At 47.5% G+C, this 24304-nt stretch overlaps 1 protein-coding gene across 2 annotated transcripts; it reads right to left on the bottom strand.

Moving 5' to 3' along the window:
• Positions 1-6597: 6597 nt before the first annotated feature.
• On the bottom strand, positions 6598-22873 carry LOC133477474 (mucin-2-like). Of its 2 annotated transcripts, XM_061772266.1 has the most exons (15): positions 22804-22873; positions 19578-19629; positions 14595-16700; positions 14374-14510; positions 13535-13599; positions 13164-13318; positions 9698-12958; positions 9477-9613; positions 8638-8702; positions 8270-8421; positions 7912-8064; positions 7557-7720; positions 7352-7416; positions 7114-7253; positions 6598-6974 (listed from the first exon to the last, which is right to left on the bottom strand). In XM_061772266.1, exons 1-15 carry the CDS (start codon positions 22852-22854, stop codon positions 6892-6894), a joined length of 6786 nt encoding a protein of 2261 aa, XP_061628250.1. In that variant the 5' UTR covers positions 22855-22873; the 3' UTR covers positions 6598-6891. The 2 variants fall into 2 exon arrangements, with proteins under 2 accessions (XP_061628250.1, XP_061628249.1); XM_061772265.1 differs by lacking the exons at positions 19578-19629; positions 22804-22873 and having other exon boundaries at positions 14595-19559.
• Between the last annotated feature and the right edge of the window lie 1431 nt (positions 22874-24304).

Here is a 24304-nt window from a genome sequence, read left to right as displayed (position 1 = left end):
TTATACAGAGGAGAAGCGGACGTCGGTGAGGACAGCATGCGGACGTAAAGGGGCAAGGGTGCGTGAAGGAGGACGCTAAAGCCACGCCCCCAGTAGGTATATAGCGCCGGGGTGTGCATTGTGCAAAACAACATCGGTTTGGCTAAGGACCCCCAAAAATGGCACCGAGAAGAGACACGCTTACGAAGCACAGTTTAAACTGCAAGCAATCACTTACGCGGAGGAAGATGGGAATCGAACAGCCGCGAGAGAATTCAAGATCAACGAATACATGGTTCGCAAGTGGCGGAAGCAGGAAAATGAGCTTCGCCAAGTCAAGAAGACGAAGCTGAGTTTCCGTGGAATAAAAAGAAAAACAAAACGCGGAAACAAGGCGAGGCTTGGATTAACAGTCGGGAGTTCCGTCTCAAGTCACCATTCGGCTGTGTGCAATAACTCTGGCATCTGCAGCAAGTGAGTAAGCTTGCTATCATTCCGGGAGGCTTCACGAACCGCTGGACATCTGTGTAAACAGGGCGTTCAAAGTGAAGTGAGCGGCGTGGGAGCCATGGATGACAGATGGCGAACACAGCTTTACTAAGACAAGTAGGCAGCGCCGGGGGAGTTACGCCACAATTTGTGAATGGATTGTGGATGCTTGGGCTAACGTGTCTGCTTGCACTGTTGTTCGAGCTTTCGTAAAAGCCGGCATCATTTCTGAGAAGCCGCATGGCAACGAGACTGACTCCGACGAGTATGAGAGCGAACCTGCTGTGTTTGATTGAGAACTTGCCCAGCTGTTCATTTCGGATAAAGAACATGAGGACTTTGATGGATTTGTGGATGAGGATTGATCAAAAAATAACGTGAGTACATTGTTAAATACTTCAATAAAGTACAACCGAACTCAGTTTTGCGCCCACTGGCTTTTTAGCGTGCATGCATGCTACTGTATGTTTTAAGCTAGCGTATGTTTTACCATGCCTGCGCCCAATAATACGGTGCGCCTTATGTATGTGTTAAATACAGAAATAGGCCCCGTAACTGAGACTGCGCCTTTTAATATGGCGCGCCTTATGGTCGTGAAACACGGTAATTGGAATACTCTCATCACAATATCTGTAAATGTACAGGCGAGCATGAACATCAAATATCAAATATATCAAATTTTTAAAAATGAAAAAAAAATATATATATATGGGAGTCGACACACACCTGCCACCGTTTAAATTTTTAACTGCCCAAAAACCAACAACACATACATTGGGCCCTCCAGAAACATTATTTGCTTGATTTGCTCAAATGACTTCATGAAGAAGCTGTTTGCTGAACAGACTTATTGATTGTTTGTGCGACACCATAGGGATAGTGCTAATTTTGTTGTATCCACTGCCAAAACAACGATAGAAACATCTGCAACTGACCGCAATGTTTTTTCTCAAGTTAGAAGTGGGCTGAAATATCCAAGTTTGGGCAGCCACAATTTAAGACCTGCATGATAAAACTGTTGTTTTTTGGAGTCTGTAAAATAAACAGTCGCGGGGCTGTTTTTTTCCCCCCAAATGAGTCATTTTGATTGGCTCACGAAGGCTATGTACGCAGTCATGTGACTGCCTTGTGATGTCTGATTGGTGAATTGGAATCAAATGACATTAGTGATCATGTTAGATTGGGCACCCTATGCGGAAGTCGAAGATGGAGTCTGAAAATAGACGCGCAAATGCAAGAATTAATAAATAAAAGTAGCGAATAGCATGTCGATCATTGTAACGGAATAAAAGTCTCGATCCTTCTTCACATAAATACTCAAGTAAAAGTAAAAAGTATGGTGCATTTAAAGTACTCTGTACAGTCTGTACAGTTTATGGAAAATGTTACTTGAGTAAATGTAACGGAGTAAATGAAACACATTATTACCCACCTCTGTACTGTACTGACTACTTGACTGCGTTGGCGACGGATGGTTGTCCACTTCAATGACTATGTAGTGAATACGCCCTATGAAACACGTGTCGACGGCACCCCCACAAGCTGATAACCTTTGCATTCCTGCCTTCTGACCCTCAACGAGACGCAGGACAAGACGCAGGAAATCTGGTTTATGTCACCTGGGCCATAAACTGGTCAAGAGTCCTCCCCCAGGCATTCTGACTGTTTTTTTCCAGGAAAGACCATTTTCTGCGGACTGATCTAATGACCAAGAGTTTGCAAAACCCTCTTTTCAAATGTGAAAGTTCGGGACCATTGACAACAATGGATTTATTAGTTAGACAGGCCACAAATGGAACAAGTACTCACAGGCCTCCGCAGGAACTCGAAGGAAGTACAATGGCCCATCTTGGATCATTGGTGCAGCACAGGCAACACGCGCTGGCCTTTAAGAGACACTGCAAGCTTGAAATTACTATCACAGTTTTACCGCGTTAAATGCCTGTTTTGATATTTTACGGAACTTTGCACGAATGCTCCCAGTGTATATCAGGATACCAATGTCACTAATGACTGTTGACCTCAGATAACACGAAAATGTTACATCACAGTGTTCTTAGCCACCAAATAAGGTTGAAACATTCATTGCATAGATTAGCCATGGTGTGTGAGACAATGCAAAAGCTGGGAATTGATTTCTTATTTTAGATCCACTGGTTTTAGACCACAGATAATTCTAGAGTGAAATTCAATATCAGGTGTGTGGTCTGTCCTTCCCGATCTGGCCTTTAGGGGCAACTCCCCTTTTTCTTGGTACAAAAGACCGAAGCCTTTTGTTCTCTCTCTCTTGTTTCCTGCTCCGCCGAAGATACTATCTCCCAGCCAAAAAGCCCCACTCCTCACCACGAGGGTGTGAGGCAAGTCAAAACGGGCTAGGCCCGGCCAAATCTTCCTTGCCACTTCGACAATCGCTGACTGCAGTTATTCTGCCAACTCCCCAACTAGACTTATGTGAGGGTGAGTCACCACCAAGAGGAATCCGGCAGGAATCAGGTGTGGGATGTTGAGTCCCTCCCAGATCACTGAGCTTTTCAACCTATCTCTAAGGGAGACTGCAGACACCCTGTGGAGGAAACTGATTTTGGCCACTTGTATCCGGGATCTTGTTCTTTCGGTCACGACCCACAGCTCGTGACCATAGGTGAGGGTAGGAATGTAGATCGACCGGTAAATAGAGAGCTTCATCTTTCAGCTTAGCTTCTACTTCACCACAACGGACCGATACAAAGTCCGCATCACTGCAGACGCTGCACCGATCTCCCCGTCAATCTCCCGATTCATTCTTCCCTCACTCGTGAAGAAGACCCCAAGATATTTGAACTCCTCCACTTGGGGAAGGATCTCATCCCCGACCTGGGGAGGGCACTCCACCCTTTTCCGACTGAGTACTATGGTCTCAGATTTAGAGGTGCTGATTCTCATCGCAGCCGCTTTGCACTCGGCTGCGAACCGCTCCAGTGAGAGTTGGAGATCACGGCCTGATGAAGCCAACAGAACCACATCATCTGCAAAAAGCAACGATGCAATACTGAAGCCACCTAACTGGACCCCCTCTACACCTCGGCTACGCCTAGAAATTCTGTCCATAAAAGTTATGAACAGAATCGGTGACAAAGGGCAGCCTTGGCGGAGTCCAAACCTCACCGGAAACGAGTCCGACTTACTGCCGGCAATGTGGACCAAACTCTGACACCGGTCGTACAGGGACCGAACAGCCCGTATCAGGCAGTTCGGTACCCCATACTCCCGAAGCACCCCCCACCGGACTCCACGAGGGACACGGATGGTCGAACGCCTTTTCCAAGTCAACAAAACACATGTAGACTGGTTGGGCAAACTCCCTTGCACCCTCCAGGACCCTGCCAAGGATGAAGAGCTGGTGCACTGTTCCACCGCCAGGACGAAAACCACACTGCTCCTCCTGAATCTGATTCAACTTTCCGCCGGATCCTCCTCTCCAGCACCCCTGAATAGACCTTACCAGGGAGGCTGAGGAGTGTGATACCCCTGTAGTTGAAACACACCCTCCGGTCCCCCTTCTTAAAAAGGGGGACCACCACCCCAGTCTGCCAATCCAGAGGCACTGTCCCCGATGTCCACGCGATGTTGCAGAGGCGTTTCAACCACGACAGCCCTACCACATCCAGAGCTTTTAGGAACTCCGAATCTCATCCACCCCCGGGGCCTTGCCACCGAGGAGCTTTTTGACCACCCTGGTGACCTCAACCCCAGAGATGGAAGAGCCCACCTTAGAGACCCCAGACTCTGCTTTCTCATGGGAAGGTGTGTCGGTAGAATTGAGGAGGTCTTCGAAGTATTCTCCTCACCGACTCACAACGTCCCAAGTCGAGGTCAGCAGCGCCCCATCCCCACTATACACAGTGTTGATGGTGCACTGCTTCCCCCTCCTGAGACGCCGGATGGTGGGCCAGAATTTCCTCGAAGCCATCCGGAAGTCGTTCTCCATGGCCTCACCAAACTCCTCCCACACCCGAGTTTTTGCCTCACCAAAGCTGCATTCCGCTTGGCCAGCCGGTACCCATCAGCTGCCTCAGGAGTCCCACAGGCCAAAAAGGCCCGAGAGGACTCCTTCTTCAGCTTGACTGCATCCCTCACCGCTGGTGTACACCAATGGGTTCGGGGATTGCCGCCACGGCAGGCACTGACTACCTTACGGCCACAGCTGGACAATAGAGGCGCGGAACATGGTCCACTCGGACTCAATCTCCCCCGAGGTGGGAGTTGACAGGGGATTCTGCCAGATGTTCCCAGCAGACCCTCACAATACGTTTGGGCCTGCCAGGTCAGACCGGCATCTTCCCCCACCATCGGAGCCAACTCACCACCTAGGTGGAGAACAATTGACAGCTCCGCCCCTCTCTTCACCCGAGTTTCTAAGACATGCGGCCGTAAGTCTGATGACACAACCGATGACACAACCGATCATCCAACGGAAACCTAAGGTGTCCTGGTGCCAAGTGCACGTGTGGACACCTTTGTGCTTGAACTTGGTGTTCGTTATGGACAATCCATTTGGAGCACAGAAGTCCAATAACAGAACACCACTCGGGTTCTGATTGGAGGGGCCATTCCTCCCAATCACGCCTTTCCAGGTCTCACTGTCATTGCCCACGTGAGCATTGAAGTCCCCCAGCAGAACGATGGAGTCCCCAGCGGGAGCACTCTTCAGCACCGCTTCTAAGGACTCCAAAAAGGGTGGGTACTCTGAACTGGTGTTTGGTGCATAGATACAAACAACAGTCAGAACCCGTCCTCCACCTGAAGGCGGAGTGAGGCTACCCTCTCGTCCACCGAGGTGAACCCCAACGTACAGGCGCCGAGCCGGAGGCCAATAAGTATACATACAGCTCGGCGCCTCTCACCATGGGCAACTCCAGAGTGGAAAAGAGTCCAACCCCTCTCAAGAGGACTGGTACCAGAGCCCAAGCCGTGTGTGGAGGCGAGGCCAACTATATCTAGTTTGAACTTCTCAACCTCACACACCAGCTCCTTCTCTGCCAGAGAGGTGACATTCCACGTCCCTAGAGCGAGTTTCTATAGCCGGGGACCGGATCGCCAAGGTCCCAGCCTTTGGCCACCGTCCAGCTCACACTGCACCTGACCCCTATGGCCCCTCCCACAGGGCGTGAGCCCATGGGAAGGAGGACCCACGTTACCATTTTGGGCTGTGCGCGTCCGGGTCTAATGGGTGCAGGCCCGGGCACCAGGCGCTCGACTTCGAGCCCCACCTCCAGGCCTGGCTCCAGAGGGGGCCCCAATGACCCCCGTCTGGGCAAGGGAAACCTGGATCCATTTGATTTATTCTTCATAGGGGTTTTGGGAGCCGTGGTTTGTCTGGTCCCTCACCCAGTACCTGTTTGCCATTGGTGACCCTACCAGGGGCATGAAGCCCCAGATAACTCAGCTCCACTGATCTTTGGGACACACAAACCCCTCCACCAGGATAAGGTGATGGCTCAAGGAGAGGTAAATGGAAATCATGGTGGAAAACAGCATGCAGGACCTGAAATGATCATTGTTTCCTATTCTACTCGATAATTGGTTTTCAGAGAATCGAAACCATTGCCACTCTCTTGTTTTAGAGCACCAAATTTCCACTCCACAAAGCTCATATGTTTGTTTTTTTTCCATGTGGGTGAATGCTTTACTCTCTGAGAAAAAATGTCCAAACTTGATGCCAGTGTCTGATGTGAAATAGGCCTACTGTATAAATAATTCCATCCATCCATCCATCCATTTTCTGAGCCGCTTCTCCTCACTAGGGTCGCGGGCGTGCTGGAGCCTATCCCAGCTGTCATCGGGTAGGAGGCGGGGTACACCCTGAACTGGTTGCCAGCCAATCGCAGGGCACATAGAAACAAACAACCGTTCACACTCACAGTCATGCCTACGGGCAATTTAGAGTCTCCAATTATTGCATGTTTTTGGGATGTGGGAGGAAACCACAATATTGCACTCAATATTTTGAGGAGTGAGACGTGACTCGATGAGCAGACAGGCAAGGCATGAACAACAGACAAGGAAGACACAGAACTCCAGATAACATGAAACTAAACTAAATCAGAAAAAAACTAAGCAAAAGGACAACAAGAACATGACAAATCCAAATCTTTTGCCATCTTTGACAGTATTCACTGTGAACTTGGTAATTTATTATGAATGCATAAATTAAAACAGGTTTGACATAAAATATCATTAAACTTGAACAAAACAAAGTTTATGATATTTTGAAATGGTAAAATAAGCATAGTAGACAGGGTGGAAATTGAAAATATTGCAGTTGAAATAGTCTATGAAATTACGTTTTGTTTATTTTGTCGTGTTTGAGATAAAGATCAGTCAACCAGTCTAAATTTGCCGGCTTGGTAAAGTCTATGTCATGGTCATGGTCATGGACATCAACTATAGGTCTTTGAGCATCAGCACCGAAGTCACCAATGCCATGGACATGACTGCCAGTGAGAGCACCACTGGCCGAGAAGCATCTGTAAGTATTCAGGACAGTTTGGGTCAGTACAAAAGAGATTACATGAAAGCAATCTGACAAATATGAACCCTATCAGCCAAAAGACATTCTGTTAATGAAAAAAATGTTTGGCTTTAGTCACATTTCTAAAACCATACCTGCAGAAAGACTTCCTGGTACAAAGTTTAGGTCGGAGTTGGCAAGTTCATTGCCTAGTCCAGCTATTGCACTGCTCGCGGAAGGAACCGCGGCTTGATTTTGGAACACGAGAGTCATGTTGGTAATGACTGATCCATTCCTTAAAGTGAAAAGGACACAAAGAGCATCACTTAAAAAAAATTAAGCAAATGGTACTGATCCTACATCACTTAACAAATGGAACAAATTTAATCTTACCTGAAAAAGTTAATAAGAGATCTATTGAAAGATGAACCAAAAAGCCTACTACTGGCTATGTTAACCTGAAACAAACAAAATGAAAAATCATGCAATACAATTCGTAGAACAGCTTCTGCACCATGAATACAATCCCTAACGAATGTAATACCTCAATCCCCAATGTTTTAGTATAAAAAAAAAAAACAATCGAATGCATACACACCTCTGAGATTACTGTTGTAGCCAAAGATTGAAACGCTGTTGACTGCACGTTGCTGAGATCTGATGTAAATGTTTGGTTAAGGCTAAACACAATAACGAGGGTTCCCTCACTGGGTGATGGAGGGTTTGTAGATGCAACAGAGGAAGAACTTGTAGTCCCGGAAACTGTAACGATACAATAGAGGAAAAAAAGTGTTTACAGCAAAATTACTTTTCTAAAGTATTCACTTCATCCAGTGATCTCTTTATTATTGAACAATGTATTGGCCCTTGTTTCAGAATCATGGTATACTATATCAATTGTGCTGAAATGGATCCCCATTTTAAAGTTGGACCTAAGTTCTTTAGAACAGTACCGTTTGATACGGCTGGTAGCGCGGTGGCGTTGGCCGTGGTCGCGTTGGCCGTGGTCGCTGTCATGCTGACCGGAGGCGAGGTCGTGTTGACTGGGAGCGCGGTGGCGTTGGCCGTGGTCGCTGTCACGTTGACTGGAGGCGAGGTCGCGTTGCCTGAAATGGATCCCCATGTTAAAGGACCTCTCATAGTTTCTTTAGAAGAGTACCATTTGAGATCATGTGAGGCAAAACTTTGAAAACTAGCTCTTGTATGATGTAAGCATAAAGAATGTACAGTACAATGGTTTGTCTTTCAAATTGGAAAATTGTTAAATATAATATGCAAAAATGTCATTTTAGAATGAGAACTAAATATTACTGGATGCAACAATGGTTGACACATTCAAACGGAGCGTAAAGTTGGGGCTGCTGCTTGCTGCCTCCTCCAGGGTGCTTTCCACAGAAGTCGTGCTTGGCACTGTGGCAGACTCGTTGAATAGCAGCTGAGTTTCAACCACAACTGAACCAGAACTGGACAAAAAAAAAAGAAAAAACAGTATTCACTTTCCAATGTTAATTCTGTGAAACCCACAATGAATTGAGTGAAAATATTGCTGCTTAGCCAAAACACCCAACAAATGTTCATGGACATATTTGATGGCAAAAGCAAGAGTGAAAATTGATTATTCATAACTAAAAGCGTGTATAACTGTTGTTTTGTCTTGCTCTATAAGTATTGTAACATACCGAAAGAAAAGGACTTGCGATCGTAGGAATCTCGTTCCAAAACTTGCCATATAAATGGCATTCAACTGTGGAGGGAAAAATCGTACAATATATTAGCAATTATTTTTCCTGTGTCAATTTAAAGTGTGAAGGGTTTCCCATTAGTAGCTATATCCATTGAATGAATAGGTGTGACACATTTGCTCCACAAAGGAATTAGTCTTAATACATATAAATGCATGGCTATAGAGGGTGTTCCATACGTTTCCACAGATATGGTTTTTAACATTTTATTTTTTATATTTCAGATACTCTATAAAATGCGTATGAATAAAGAGCAATGAATTGTAATAATGCTGATGGCCAGCTCGGGAAGCAGTTGCATGTTTGCAATGGTATCTTAACTTGTTGCAAGAGGAGCTTTTTTTCCAGTAAGATGGAGTTCCATTTCATTATGGTATTTACGTGTGTCAATGGTTAGATGAGTAGTTTACAGATGATTGGATTGGTTGCCGTGGAGTAGCCTCCCAGATCCCTTGATCTCACCACACCTGATTTTTATCTTTGAGGATATTTCAAGGCCATGATGTATCAGGAAATATATAAAATATAAGTCATCTCAACACCAATGCCTTTACAAGCAAAACTCCAGCTGTGCTAATATGTTCTTCAGCAGTGGACGATATGCACTGACATTTCAAAACAATGGTTGTCATATAGATAGGATATAAATAAAAATGGTTTTCATTGGAAATCTTATACTGTATATGGAAACTTATGGGACAACCTGAATACTATATGCATCGTGTATACTGTATATGCATTTGATTTTTAAAAACAAACACAATTGGAATAAATACCTGAGTTTCTATTTGGTTGGCTAACTCTTGAAACACAGGAGAAGATGAATTTAAAAGTTGAGGCTTGAAATCCTGGTCCAAACTAAATCCCAGGTTCACCCTTGATCCCTCCGGTGCAAGTGTTGTAACTGGAGTATCTGGTCCCGGTGATAGCGGAACAAACAGGTGGTGAATTCACTTTTTTTCCCCCATAACTTTGTCAATTAATGAGGAAACAGTACCTTGTGTTGTTGGAAGTGGGAGGTTGACTGGAGGCAGGGTGGCGTTTGCTGGTACCGTGGTCATGTTTGCCGGGGGTATTGTCACGCTGACCGGAGGCGAGGTCGCATTGGTCTTGGTCACTGTCCCGCTGATGGGAGGTGAGGTCACGTTGGCTGTGGTCGCTGTCACGTTGACCGGAGGGGAGGTCGTGTTGCCTGGTAGCGCGGTGGCGTTGGCCGTGGTCGCTGTCATGTTGACCGTAGGTGGGGTCGTGTTGCCTGGTAGAGCGGTGGCGTTGGCCGTGGTCGCTGTAATGTTGACCGGAGGTGAGGTCGCGTTGGCTGTGGTCGTTGTCACGTTGACCGGAGGCGAGGTTGTGTTACCTGGTACCATGTTGGCATTGGCCGTGGTTGCTGTCACGTTGACCGGAGGCGAGGTCGTGTTGCCTGGTAGCATGGTGGCATTGGCCGTGGTCATTGTCACATTGACCGGAGGCGAGGTCGTGTTACCTGGTAGCATGGTGGCATTGGCCGTGGTCGCTGTCATGCTGACAGGAGGCGAGGTCGTGTTGGCTGGTAGCCCGGTGGCGTTGGCCGTGGTCGCTGTCATGTTGACCGGAAGCGAGGTTGTGTTGCCTGGGAGCCCGGTGGCGTTGGCTGTGGTCACTGTCATGTTGACTGGAGGTGAGGTCGCGTTGGCTGTGGTCACTGTCATGCTGACTGGAGGCGAGGTCGTGTTGACCGGGAGCCCGGTGGCGTTGGCCGTGGCCGCTGTCACGCTGACCGGTGGCAAGGTCGTGTTGGCTGGTAGCGCTGTGGAGTTGGACGTGGTCGCTGTCACGTTGACCGGAGGCGAGGTCGTGTTGCCTGGTAGCATGGTGGCATTGGCCGTGGTCATTGTCACGTTGATCGGAGGCGAGGTCGTGTTACCTGGTAGCATGGTGGCGTTGGCCGTGGTCGCTGTCATGCTGATAGGAGGCGAGGTCGTGTTGGCTGGTAGCATGGTGGCATTGGCCGTGGTCGCTGTCACGCTGACCGGAGGCAAGGTCGTGTTGACTGGGAGCCCGGTGGCGTTGGCTGTGGTCACTGTCATGTTGACTGGAGGTGAGGTCGCGTTGGCCGTGGTCGCTGTCATGCTGACCGGAGGCGAGGTCGTGTTGACTGGGAGCCCGGTGGCGTTGGCCGTGGCCGCTGTCACGCTGACCGGAGGCGAAGTCGTGTTGGCTGGTAGCGCTGTGGAGTTGGACGTGGTCGCTGTCACGTTGACCGGAGGCGAGGTCGTGTTGCCTGGTAGCATGGTGGCGTTGGCCGTGGTCGCTGTCACGTTGACCGGAGGCGAGGTCGTGTTACCTGGTAGGATGGTGGCGTTGGCCGTGGTCGCTGTCATGCTGACAGGAGGCGAGGTCGTGTTGGCTGGTAGCCCGGTGGCGTTGGCCGTAGTCGCTGTCATGTTGACCGGAAGCGAGGTTGTGTTGCCTGGGAGCCCGGTGGCGTTGGCTGTGGTCACTGTCATGTTGACTGGAGGTGAGGTCGCGTTGGCTGTGGTCGCTGTCATGCTGACTGGAGGCGAGGTCGTGTTGACCGGGAGCCCGGTGGCGTTGGCCGTGGCCGCTGTCACGCTGACCGGTGGCAAGGTCGTGTTGGCTGGTAGCGCTGTGGAGTTGGACGTGGTCGCTGTCACGTTGACCGGAGGCGAGGTCGTGTTGCCTGGTAGCATGGTGGCATTGGCCGTGGTCATTGTCACGTTGATCGGAGGCGAGGTCGTGTTACCTGGTAGCATGGTGGCGTTGGCCGTGGTCGCTGTCATGCTGATAGGAGGCGAGGTCGTGTTGGCTGGTAGCATGGTGGCATTGGCCGTGGTCGCTGTCACGCTGACCGGAGGCAAGGTCGTGTTGACTGGGAGCCCGGTGGCGTTGGCTGTGGTCACTGTCATGTTGACTGGAGGTGAGGTCGCGTTGGCCGTGGTCGCTGTCATGCTGACCGGAGGCGAGGTCGTGTTGACTGGGAGCCCGGTGGCGTTGGCCGTGGCCGCTGTCACGCTGACCGGAGGCGAAGTCGTGTTGACTGGGAGCCCGGTGACGTTGGCCGTGGTCGCTGTATTGTTGACCGGAGGCGAGGTCGTGTTGCCTGGTAGCATGGTGGCGTTGGCCGTGGCCGCTGTCACGCTGACCGGAGGCGAGGTCGTGTTGGCTGGTAGCGCTGTGGAGTTGGACGTGGTCGCTGTCACGTTGACCGGAGGCGAGGTCGTGTTGCCTGGTAGCATGGTGGCATTGGCCGTGGTCATTGTCACGTTGACCGGAGGCGAGGTCGTGTTACCTGGTAGGATGGTGGCGTTGGCCGTGGTCGCTGTCATGCTGACAGGAGGCGAGGTCGTGTTGGCTGGTAGCCCGGTGGCGTTGGCCGTAGTCGCTGTCATGTTGACCGGAAGCGAGGTTGTGTTGCCTGGGAGCCCGGTGGCGTTGGCTGTGGTCACTGTCATGTTGACTGGAGGTGAGGTCACGTTGCCCGTGGTTGCTGTCATGCTGACCGGAGGCGAGGTCGTGTTGACTGGGAGCCCGGTGGCGTTGGCCGTGGCCGCTGTCACGCTGACCGGTGGCGAGGTCGTGTTGGCTGGTAGCGCTGTGGAGTTGGACGTGGTCGCTGTCACGTTGACCGGAGGCGAGGTCGTGTTGCCTGGTAGCATGGTGGCATTGGCCGTGGTCATTGTCACGTTGACCGGAGGCGAGGTCGTGTTACCTGGTAGCATGGTGGCGTTGGCCGTGGTCGCTGTCATGCTGACAGGAGGCGAGGTCGTGTTGGCTGGTAGCCCGGTGACGTTGGCCGTGGTCGCTGTATTGTTGACCGGAAGCGAGGTTGTGTTGCCTGGTAGCATGGTGGCATTGGCCGTGGTCGCTGTCACGCTGACCGGAGGCAAGGTCGTGTTGACTGGGAGCCCGGTGGCGTTGGCTGTGGTCACTGTCATGTTGACTGGAGGTGAGGTCGCGTTGGCCGTGGTCGCTGTCATGCTGACCGGAGGCGAGGTCGTGTTGACTGGGAGCCCGGTGGCGTTGGCCGTGGTCGCTGTCATGCTGACAGGAGGCGAGGTCGTGTTGGCTGGTAGCCCGGTGGCGTTGGCCGTGGTCGCTGTAATGTTGACCGGAAGCGAGGTTGTGTTGCCTGGTAGCATGGTGGCATTGGCCGTGGTCGCTGTCACGTTGACCGGAGGCGAGGTCGTGTTGGCTGGGAGCGCGGTGGCGTTGGCCGTGGTCGCTGTCACGTTGACTGGAGGCGAGGTCGCGTTGCCTGAAATGGATCCCCATGTTAAAGGACCTCTCATAGTTTCTTTAGAAGAGTACCATTTGAGATCATGTGAGGCAAAACTTTGAAAACTAGCTCTTGTATGATGTAAGCATAAAGAATGTACAGTACAATGGTTTGTCTTTCAAATTGGAAAATTGTTAAATATAATATGCAAAAATGTCATTTTAGAATGAGAACTAAATATTACTGGATGCAACAATGGTTGACACATTCAAACGGAGCGTAAAGTTGGGGCTGCTGCTGCTTGCTGCCTCCTCCAGGGTGCTTTCCACAGAAGTCGTGCTTGGCACTGTGGCAGACTCGTTGAATAGCAGCTGAGTTTCAACCACAACTGAACCAGAACTGGACAAAAAAAAAAGAAAAAACAGTATTCACTTTCCAATGTTAATTCTGTGAAACCCACAATGAATTGAGTGAAAATATTGCTGCTTAGCCAAAACACCCAACAAATGTTCATGGACATATTTGATGGCAAAAGCAAGAGTGAAAATTGATTATTCATAACTAAAAGCGTGTATAACTGTTGTTTTGTCTTGCTCTATAAGTATTGTAACATACCGAAAGAAAAGGACTTGCGATCGTAGGAATCTCGTTCCAAAACTTGCCATATAAATGGCATTCAACTGTGGAGGGAAAAATCGTACAATATATTAGCAATTATTTTTCCTGTGTCAATTTAAAGTGTGAAGGGTTTCCCATTAGTAGCTATATCCATTGAATGAATAGGTGTGACACATTTGCTCCACAAAGGAATTAGTCTTAATACATATAAATGCATGGCTATAGAGGGTGTTCCATACGTTTCCACAGATATGGTTTTTAACATTTTATTTTTTATATTTCAGATACTCTATAAAATGCGTATGAATAAAGAGCAATGAATTGTAATAATGCTGATGGCCAGCTCGGGAAGCAGTTGCATGTTTGCAATGGTATCTTAACTTGTTGCAAGAGGAGCTTTTTTTCCAGTAAGATGGAGTTCCATTTCATTATGGTATTTACGTGTGTCAATGGTTAGATGAGTAGTTTACAGATGATTGGATTGGTTGCCGTGGAGTAGCCTCCCAGATCCCTTGATCTCACCACACCTGATTTTTATCTTTGAGGATATTTCAAGGCCATGATGTATCAGGAAATATATAAAATATAAGTCATCTCAACACCAATGCCTTTACAAGCAAAACTCCAGCTGTGCTAATATGTTCTTCAGCAGTGGACGATATGCACTGACATTTCAAAACAATGGTTGTCATATAGATAGGATATAAATAAAAATGGTTTTCATTGGAAATCTTATACTGTATATGGAAACTTATGGGACAACCTGAATACTATATGCATCGTGTATACTGTATATGCATTTGATTTTTAAAAACAAACACAATTGGAATAAATACCTGAGTTTCTATTTGGTTGGCTAACTCTTGAAACACAGGAGAAGATGAATTTAAAAGTTGAGGCTTGAAATCCTGGTCCAAACTAAATCCCAGGTTCACCCTTGATCCCTCCGGTGCAAGTGTTGTAACTGGAGTATCTGGTCCCGGTGATAGCGGAACAAACAGGTGGTGAATTCACTTTTTTTCCCCCATAACTTTGTCAATTAATGAGGAAACAGTACCTTGTGTTGTTGGAAGTGGGAGGTTGACTGGAGGCAGGGTGGCGTTTGCTGGTACCGCGGTCATGTTTGCCGGGGGTATTGTCACGCTGACCGGAGGGGAGGTCGTGTTGCCTGGTAGCATGGTGGCATTGGCCGTGGTCATTGTCACGTTGACCGGAGGCGAGGTCGTGTTACCTGGTAGCATGGTGGCGTTGGCCGTGGTCGCTGTCATGCTGACAGGAGGCGAGGTCGTGTTGGCTGGTAGCCCGGTGGCGTTGGCCGTGGTCGCTGTAATGTTGACCGGAAGCGAGGTTGTGTTGCCTGGTAGCATGGTGGCATTGGCCGTGGTCGCTGTCACGCTGACCGGAGGCAAGGTCGTGTTGACTGGGAGCCCGGTGGCGTTGGCTGTGGTCACTGTCATGTTGACTGGAGGTGAGGTCGCGTTGGCCGTGGTCGCTGTCATGCTGACAGGAGGCGAGGTCGTGTTGACTGGGAGCCCGGTGGCGTTGGCCGTGGTCGCTGTCATGCTGACAGGAGGCGAGGTCGTGTTGGCTGGTAGCCCGGTGGCGTTGGCCGTGGTCGCTGTAATGTTGACCGGAAGCGAGGTTGTGTTGCCTGGTAGCATGGTGGCATTGGCCGTGGTCGCTGTCACGCTGACCGGAGGCAAGGTCGTGTTGACTGGGAGCCCGGTGCCGTTGGCTGTGGTCACTGTCATGTTGACTGGAGGTGAGGTCGCGTTGGCCGTGGTCGCTGTCATGCTGACCGGAGGCGAGGTCGTGTTGACTGGGAGCCCGGTGGCGTTGGCCGTGGTCGCTGTCATGCTGACAGGAGGCGAGGTCGTGTTGGCTGGTAGCCCGGTGGCGTTGGCCGTGGTCGCTGTAATGTTGACCGGAAGCGAGGTTGTGTTGCCTGGTAGCATGGTGGCATTGGCCGTGGTCGCTGTCACGCTGACCGGAGGCAAGGTCGTGTTGACTGGGAGCCCGGTGGCGTTGGCTGTGGTCACTGTCATGTTGACTGGAGGTGAGGTCGCGTTGGCCGTGGTCGCTGTCATGCATACCGGAGGCGAGGTCGTGTTGACTGGGAGCCCGGTGGCGTTGGCCGTGGCCGCTGTCACGCTGACCGGAGGCGAGGTCGTGTTGGCTGGTAGCGCTGTGGAGTTGGACGTGGTCGCTGTCACGTTGACCGGAGGCGAGGTCGTGTTGCCTGGTAGCATGGTGGCATTGGCCGTGGTCATTGTCACGTTGACCGGAGGCGAGGTCGTGTTACCTGGTAGCATGGTGGCGTTGGCCGTGGTCGCTGTCATGCTGACAGGAGGCGAGGTCGTGTTGGCTGGTAGCCCGGTGGCGTTGGCCGTGGTCGCTGTCATGTTGACCGGAAGCGAGGTTGTGTTGCCTGGGAGCCCGGTGGCGTTGGCCGTGGCCGCTGTCACGCTGACCGGAGGCGAGGTCGTGTTGGCTGGTAGCGCTGTGGAGTTGGACGTGGTCGCTGTCACGTTGACCGGAGGCGAGGTCGTGTTGCCTGGTAGCATGGTGGCATTGGCCGTGGTCATTGTCACGTTGACCGGAGGCGAGGTTGTGTTACCTGGTAGCATGGTGGCGTTGGCCGTGGTCGCTGTCATGCTGACAGGAGGCAAGGTCGTGTTGGCTGGTAGCCCGGTGGCGTTGGCCGTGGTCGCTGTCATGTTGACCGGAAGCGAGGTTGTGTTGCCTGGTAGCATGGTGGCATTGGCCGTGGTCGCTGTCATGCTGACAGGAGGCGAGGTCGTGTTGGCTGGTAGCCCGGTGGCGTTGGCCGTGGTCGCTGTCATGTTGACCGGAAGCGAGGTTGTGTTGCCGAGGAGCCCGGTGGCGTTGGCCGTGGCCGCTGTCACGCTGACCGGTGGCGAGGTCGTGTTGGCTGGTAGCGCTGTGGAGTTGGACGTGGTCGCTGTCACGTTGACCGGAGGCGAGGTCGTGTTGCCTGGTAGCGCTGTGGAGTTGGACGTGGTCGCTGTCACGTTGACCGGAGGCGAAGTCGTGTTGCCTGGTAGCATGGTGGCGTTGGCCGTGGTCGCTGTCATGTTGACCGGAGGGGAGGTCGGTTTGGCTGTGGTCGCTGTCACGCTGACCGGAGACGAGGTCATGTTGGCTGGTAGTTGAATGGTTTGGCGGTCAAAAAACAAGATTGTGTAATGAAATCTGCTCATTTTATTTTGGATTAAATCTAAAGCTTTTTTGGAACGTGTTGCAGCCATAAATTTCTAAGTTCATGATTATTTGCTAAAAACAATAAAGTTTATCAGTTTGAACAATAAATATCGTGTCTTTGTAGTGTATTCAATTAAATATAGGTTGAACATGGTTTGTAAATCATTGTATTCTGTTTTTATTCATGTTTAACACAATGTCCCAACTTCATTGGAATTGGGGTTGTATGAATGCATGTGTGAATGGGTGAATGTGAGGCTTTGTAAATCCCTTTGGGCCCCGTATGGTGTAGCTCAGGGGTGTTAAACACAGTGTCATTCAGGGGACACATACAGCCTAATTTGTTGTCAACGGGGCTAGACCACTAAAATCATACCATATTTAATATAATAATAAATAATAATACACTTCCCATGGGCTCACCACCTGTGGGAGGGGCCAAGGGGTTGGGTGCGGAGAGCTGGGTGGCAGCCGAAGGCAGGGACCTTGGCATTCCACAGAAACTGGCTCTCGGGACGTGGAATGTCATCTCTCTGGCAGAGAAGGCGCCCGAGCTGGTGTGCGAGTTTGAGAAATTCCGACTGGCTATAGTCTGGCTGACCTCAACACACAGCTTGGGCTCCAGTACCATTCTTTTCGAGAGGGGTTGGACTCTCTTCCACTCTGGAGTTGTCCACGGTGAGAGATGCTGAGCAGTAACCGATAGGTTCTGGCTAGCCAAGTTGAACGCAGCTCTAGTGGTCGCTGAGGTAAAAACTTGGGCATTGGAGGAGTTTGGTGAGGCCATAGAAAACAATTTCCAGGCAGCTTCGCGGACATTCTAGTCCACCAGCCAATGTCTCAGTAGGGGGAAGCAGTGAACCATCAACACTGTGTATAGTGGTGATGGGCCCTGCTGACATTAACTTGGAAGACCTCCTCAATTCTACCAACACTCCTTCCCAGGAGGAAGCAGAGTCTGGGGAATCTGAAGGTTGGTTGAAGGTCTGAAGGCGGGTTGAAGTCACCAAGGTGGTTTAAAAGCCCAGGAGTGGATGAGATCCGCCCGGAGTTCCTAAAGGCTCTGGATGTTGTAGGGCTATCCTGATTGACACGCCTCTGCAACATTGCATGGACATCGGGAATGGTGCCTCTGGATTTGCAGACCAAGGTGGTGGGCCCCCCTTTTAAGAATGGAGACCGGAGGGTGTGTTCCAACTCCAGGGGAATCACACTCCTCAGGCTCCCTGCTTAACTATTCAGGGGTTCTGGAGAGAATGGTCAGTCAGGAAGTCGAATCTCAGATTCAGGAGGTATAGTTTAGGTATAGGTCTAGTTTTCTCTCTAGCTGTGGAACAGTGGACCAGCTCTACACCCTCAGCAGGGCCCTACAGGGTGTATGGGAGTTTGCCAACCAGTCTGCATGTGTTTTGTGGACTTGAAGAAGGCCTTCAACTGTGTCCCTTGGGGAGTCCTGTGGCGGGTGGTCCGGGTGTATGGGGTACCGGACCCGCTGATATATGGGCTGTTCGGTCCGTGGTTGACCAGTGTCAGAGTTTGGACAGAATTTCTAGGCGTACCCGAGGCATTGAGGTTTGGCGACATCAGTATTACATCTCTGATTTTTGCAGATGATGTGGTTCTGATGGCCGTATCAAGCCACGATCTTCAGTTCTCAATGGAGCGGTTCACAGCCGAGTGTGAAGCGGCTGGGATGAAAATCAGTACCTCCAAATCTAAGACCATGGTCCTCAGTCGAAAAAGGTACCCTCTCTGGTTCGAGGAAGAGATCTTGCCCCAAGTGGAGAAATTCAAGTATCTCGGGGTCTTGTTCATGAGTGAGGGTAGAATGGACCGGGAGATCGACAGGCGGATCGGTGCAGCGTCTGCAGTGATGCGGAATCTGTATAGCTCTGTCGTAGTCAAGAAGGAGCTGAGCCAAAAGATAAAGCTCTCAATTTACCGGTCGATCTACGTTCCTACTCTTACCCATGGTCACGTGCTGTGGGTCGTGACTGAAAGAACAAGATTACAGATACAAGTGGCCGAAATTAGTTTCGTCCGCATGGTGTCCGGGCTTACCCTTAGCGATAGGGTGAGAAGCTTGGTCATCTGGGAGGGACTCAGAGTAGAGCCGCTGCTCCTCCGCATAGAGAGGAGCCAGATGAGGTGCCCCAGGCATCTGGTTAGAATGCCCCCTGGATGCCACCCTGGGGATGTGTTCCGGGCACATCCCACTGACCCCAGGATGGCCCAGGACACACTGTAGAGACTATGTCTCCTGGCTGGCCTGGGAAAGCCTCGGGATCCCCCCGGAAGAACTGGAACAAGTGGCTGGGGTGAGGGAAGTCTGGGCTTCCCTGCTTCAGCTGCTGCCCCCGCAGCCTGACCTCGGATACGCGGCAGTGGATTTATAAATAGCAGTATATTTTTCCCGTTTTCCATTTTAATGCAAAAGTACATTAGGAAAATCTTTAGGTTTCATGACTTTTTTTTAATTATCATTTTACAAAACCTTAGATTTCTTGAGAAAATTTTGCTTCAAGTTTTTCATTTACATGTGTGCTTACCAACTGATCACAGTGAATGTAATTTGAAGTCCAAAACTTTAAGTCACGGGTAATAAATAAATTAATTTATGAAGACCAAGGAATTATTACAACAAAATTTTCTACATGAGCATAATCATTCTCAAAATTATCCTTAGTCCCCACCACCACAATGTTGTTTTCTTTTTTCTTTTTCAATTTATAGTTTGACTTACAGCCCAAACTATTTTTATCTGCCTACATTTGCCTCATTGCAAATTCACCACAATAAACATCAAAACCAAAAATACCTGCAAAGACCAGAAGGAATATAACAGCTTTTATCTTGCCCATTTCTTCTTCCTGTTAAGACAAAAATTAAATGAGATAAATTGGATAATCAAATAATCCGCTCATTAGACATTTGAGTATGAGTATGTGTGCCTTCACAAAATTATCTATCTCTTTATCTCCCTATCTTCCTGCCTGCCTGTCTGTCTGTCTGTCTACGATGGAAATAGAAAGTCTCCACACCACTTTTAATAAGTTACCAACAGAAGTGGCGTCAGCCCCAAGTGTGAAGGTTTTTATGTCCAGGTTAAAAAACCCCTTTTTTGTCATGCTTTTTTTTCCCAGTTTTAAACGATATTTCTTGTACTGTACATTGTTTTAATTGTACTTGTATTTTTCCATTTGTTTTAAATGTTTGTAAGCTGTTTTTTTTTCCTTTGTTTTGAAATGCTTTTAATCATGTAAAGCACATTGAGTTACCTTGTGTATGAAATGCGCTTTTGAATTAAATTTGCTTTGCTTTACTTTTCAGATGCCAGGTTTTTGTGATATAAAAACGAGACAAAGATCAATCATTTCATAACTTTTCCCTTTTTAATGTAACCTATATGCTTTGCAAATTATTTCCTGTAAAACAGAAGAAATCTTTTCGAGAGGGAACGTAAAAACAAAACTGAGATAATGTGATTGCACAACTGTGCACGAGAGGCTGAGATTTTTCGGGATTCCCACTGTTACTGAAATGTGGTTCAGTAATGAAAAAGAAATTGATTTTTGTCTTGATAATTACCAATTCATATAAGAATATAGAAAATAAAACAGAGGGTGGGGTTTCTCTATATATTCATAATTCTCATTTATTATTATCTTATTATTCATACGCATATTGAAGAATTGACAATAAAAGTACCTTATACCTCATCCTCCCTCTACGAATATACTTTCTCTCCTCTGGATGTGTCCAAACCATTGAAGTCTGCTGTCTCTAACTTTGTCTCCAAAACATCTAACCTTGGCGGTCCCTCTGATGATTTCATCTCGAATCCTATCCAACCTGGTCACTCGGAGAGAGAACCTCAACATCTTCATTTCCGCCACCTCCAGGTCTGCTTCCTGTTTTCTCTTTAGTGCCACTATCTCTAATCCGTACGTCATGGCTGGCGTCACCAGTCTTATAAACTTTGCCCTTCATCCTAGCAGAGACTCTTCTGTCACATAGCACACCTTCGTCCACCCGCTCCAACCTCCTTGGACCTGTTTCTTCACTTCATTACCACACTCACCATTGCTCTGGACTGTTGACCCCAAGTATTTGAAGTCCTCCACCCTTGCTCTCTCTTCTCCTTGTAGCCTCACTCTTCCCCCGCCAACCCTCTAATTCATGCACATATATTCTCTATTACTTCAGATAATCTTCATTCCTCTCCTTTCCAGTGCATGCCTCCACCTTTCTAACTGTTCCTCCACCTGCTCCCTGCTCTCACTGCAGATCACAATTTAATTAAATCAGAATCACCAATTATTATTGAAAATGCCAAAATCATAAATGCACATGAGATTATTATAGATAGAAATTATCATGGAAATCCCACATCAGACACATCAAAACAAAAGAGTCAAAATATCTGTCAATAATTAACAATGCGAAGCATTACCTTGCTCAAAATAGACTATGTACATTATATTGTTCCTTGGCACTCCCTTCATCTATTGTGAGGTTTGGGGAAACACCTACCAATACAATCAACCCATTTGTTATAGTGCAGAAAAGAGCACTGCGAATCATCCACAAAGTTGGATCCTATGATCATATTCATAATTTTTTAATTCAGTCAAATCTCCTAAAAAATTCTGATCTTGTAAAATATTGTAAAATAATTATTTCATTCAAAGCATTCAACAAATTGTTACCAAGTAATTTACCAAGTTTGTTTCAAGCTGAAATCCCAAATTTTTTTTTTGTTCAAAAATATATTCCCAAATTCTCGTAAGAGATTTGTACAGTATGTGATGTGAAATTGTGGATACACTTTGCAAGCAATGACAAAATATTCACAAAATCAAACTATTGTATGGGGAGAAGGAGGTCTAAATATATTGTATATAGCAATACTTTTTTTGCTGTACTGCTTTGTGCTTGTTGTTTCCTTACCATTGTTGGCATGTCCTGTCTGTAATCCTTGTGGATATACTAAATCCGTTACCATCGTTGATATCCTGCATTATTGTAATGTAACAGTTACATTACTAAGATATAAAATTCCTTGATTGTAATGGCCTATGGCTTGATGAAACTCTGATGAAAAAGGAAAAAGTTAGCTCATTAAGTGATACTAGCATTGAGACACGGGGTGGGATTAAATAAGATTTCTTCTTCCCAGTCCTTTTTGACCATGTATGCAGTTTTTTTTTGTTGGGGGGGGGGGGGGGGGGGGGGGGGGGGGTTTACCACTTTGCTGTTTATACGATTTACGAAGATCATTATTTATATTTGATTGTGAAAATAAACATGATCACCTGCCCCAAATAAAATGCATAATAAATAATAATAATCATGTCTCGACAGTCGTTCACCTGGAAGATACCTATTAATCGAACAGATTTCTCCAGAAAACATTTTGCCAGGGTGTGAATTATGTTGGAGGGGATGAAAAATGATGAAGTTTGTCTCTGAATAAGTCTTGTAACCAAAAAAAAAAAAAAAGGCAACATTTTCTGCAATTTCTGAGGGCAAAATTAAATTCCATTTAAAAGCTTCTTCGTTTTTTTTTTTTTGTAGGCAGAACAAAAGTCTGCACTGTCCTGAATGACTTGACTCGTTTGTGCTGCTGATGCTCAAGGCCTTTACCTTATAGCCTCAAATAGTCTGTGTCTCGTGTCACAAATTGTGTTATTACAACTGCCATTGGCTTGATAAATACAGTAACAACCTGAAACTGTTGGTTGTTGTAACCCAGTATTTTGACCCTTCCTTTTCCTTCTCAATTGCAATATTCCACCCAATGAATTATAATCCTTATAATCCTCCTTCACTTTCAGTATTCTACAATATGATATTCTGAAAAATAAACAATGCAAAAGAAGGTCATTTTTTTATACATATTATTTTTTTAAAGGTTATGCTCTGTATAACAATTTCAGCATCTTCCTACCTGAAAAATTAACAATACAAAAGAGGGTCATTTTTTTATACGTATTATTTTTTAAAAGGTTATGCTCTGTATAACAATTTCAGCATCTTCCTACCTGACAGATGAGTGCGATGATATTGACTTCACCGCTGTGAAGTGAATGCATCTGTGTTGTGATTATATGCCACTTCATATTCTTTTAATGGGATGTGGTTTTTTTTAGGGGATTGACCAAAACATGCAGAACTTGTTCTACTCACATACCATTGATTCCATTTAAAAATGATGCAATCTGACTCGTTAGGAAACAGGCCGGCTCGGGGCTTCATTGTACTGCAGCCACGTTTGTTTGATGTAGAGTGATGACAGCATCATTGCTACTTGAAAAACGTCCAGTTTTTATTTCAGAATATTTTCCATCACGTGTTGTTGTCGATTGCAGGACTGCCCTGTATCATAATGATTGTGTTTGTAGTAGAGATAGGCATTACAATCAATTCATCAATACTTGAGAATATGGTCGAATGTGTGGAATTAATGGCGATCAATCATGTCTTAAAAAATATATATCAAAAATTGAGTGTGCTACTTGGCTAAATGCACCAGAAGCACTGCTGATTTAATATGTCGCAACTACTTTTAGGTCCAACTAACTCCAAGTTGAATTACAACCACTCAGACTTCCAAGATGGCACAATACACTTGGTGAAGTAGCATTAACATCCATCCATCCATTTTCCGTACCGCTTTATCCTCACAAGGGTCGCGGGCGCGCTGGTGCCTATCCCAGCCGTCATCGGGCGAGAGGCGGGGTACACACTGCACTGGTTGCCAGCCAATCGCAGGCATTAACATTATGCTAAAAAAAAATAATAAAAATTTGGTTAAAATTTTTTTTTTTAGTGCAGTACCTTACAAAATCTCAACTAGAATGAATTGTACAATATGGATGACCTGCGCTAGGCAAGCTAGTTCAACTGCTATTTGGCATAATTACGGTGATAGTAATTATCCATCCATCCATCCATTCTCTGAGCCGCTTATCCTCACAAGGGTCGCGGGATTGCTGGAGCCCATCCCAGCTATCTACGGGCAGGAGGCGGGGTACACCCTGAACTGGTACAAACAAACAACCATTCACACTCACAGTCATGCCTACAGGCAATTTAGAGTCTTCAATTAATGCATGTTTTTGGGATGTGGGAAGAAACCGGAGTGCCCGGAGAAAACCCACGCAGGCACGGGGAGAACATGCAAACTCCACACAGGCGGGGCCGGGGGATTGAACCCGGGTCCTCAGAACTGTGAGGCTGACGCTCTAACCAGTCGTCCACCGTGCCACTGGATAGTAATTATTATAATTATATATAAGTATTAATTATAATAATTGCTATTGCAAGTGCTTGTGTTGTTAGAATTATACAAACCATTACTTCCTAAGTAAAGAGATTCCTACAAATGAGGTTTAAAAAATTACTCTCACACGTGAGGCCCATGCGGCTCATATCATCTGCATGCGTTTCTGACATTAGTTGTTCATAATATTTTTTTGAATGACATTTTTGACATGATTGCGATTATCAGCATGTATTTTAACCTTGGGAGAATGTACATTC

This window comes from Phyllopteryx taeniolatus, chromosome 4 (genome assembly GCF_024500385.1).
Source record: "Phyllopteryx taeniolatus isolate TA_2022b chromosome 4, UOR_Ptae_1.2, whole genome shotgun sequence".
In the NCBI taxonomy this organism is placed as follows: Eukaryota; Metazoa; Chordata; class Actinopteri; order Syngnathiformes; family Syngnathidae; genus Phyllopteryx; species Phyllopteryx taeniolatus.
The sequence above is the reverse complement of the archived record's forward strand: the minus strand, read 5'-3'. Positions and strand labels throughout refer to the sequence as shown.

Coding starts and splice junctions, on each gene's coding strand:
- LOC133477474 (XM_061772265.1), bottom strand. CDS start 16,806: ATGGCTGCAACACGTTCCAAAAAAGCTTTAGATTTAATCCAAAATAAA. Junction 8,065..8,269: donor GTCAACCATTGTTGCATCCA/GTAATATTTAGT, acceptor GATCCATTTCAG/GCAACGCGACCTCGCCTCCA. Junction 7,417..7,556: donor CTACAACAGTAATCTCAGAG/GTGTGTATGCAT, acceptor TGTTTGTTTCAG/GTTAACATAGCCAGTAGTAG.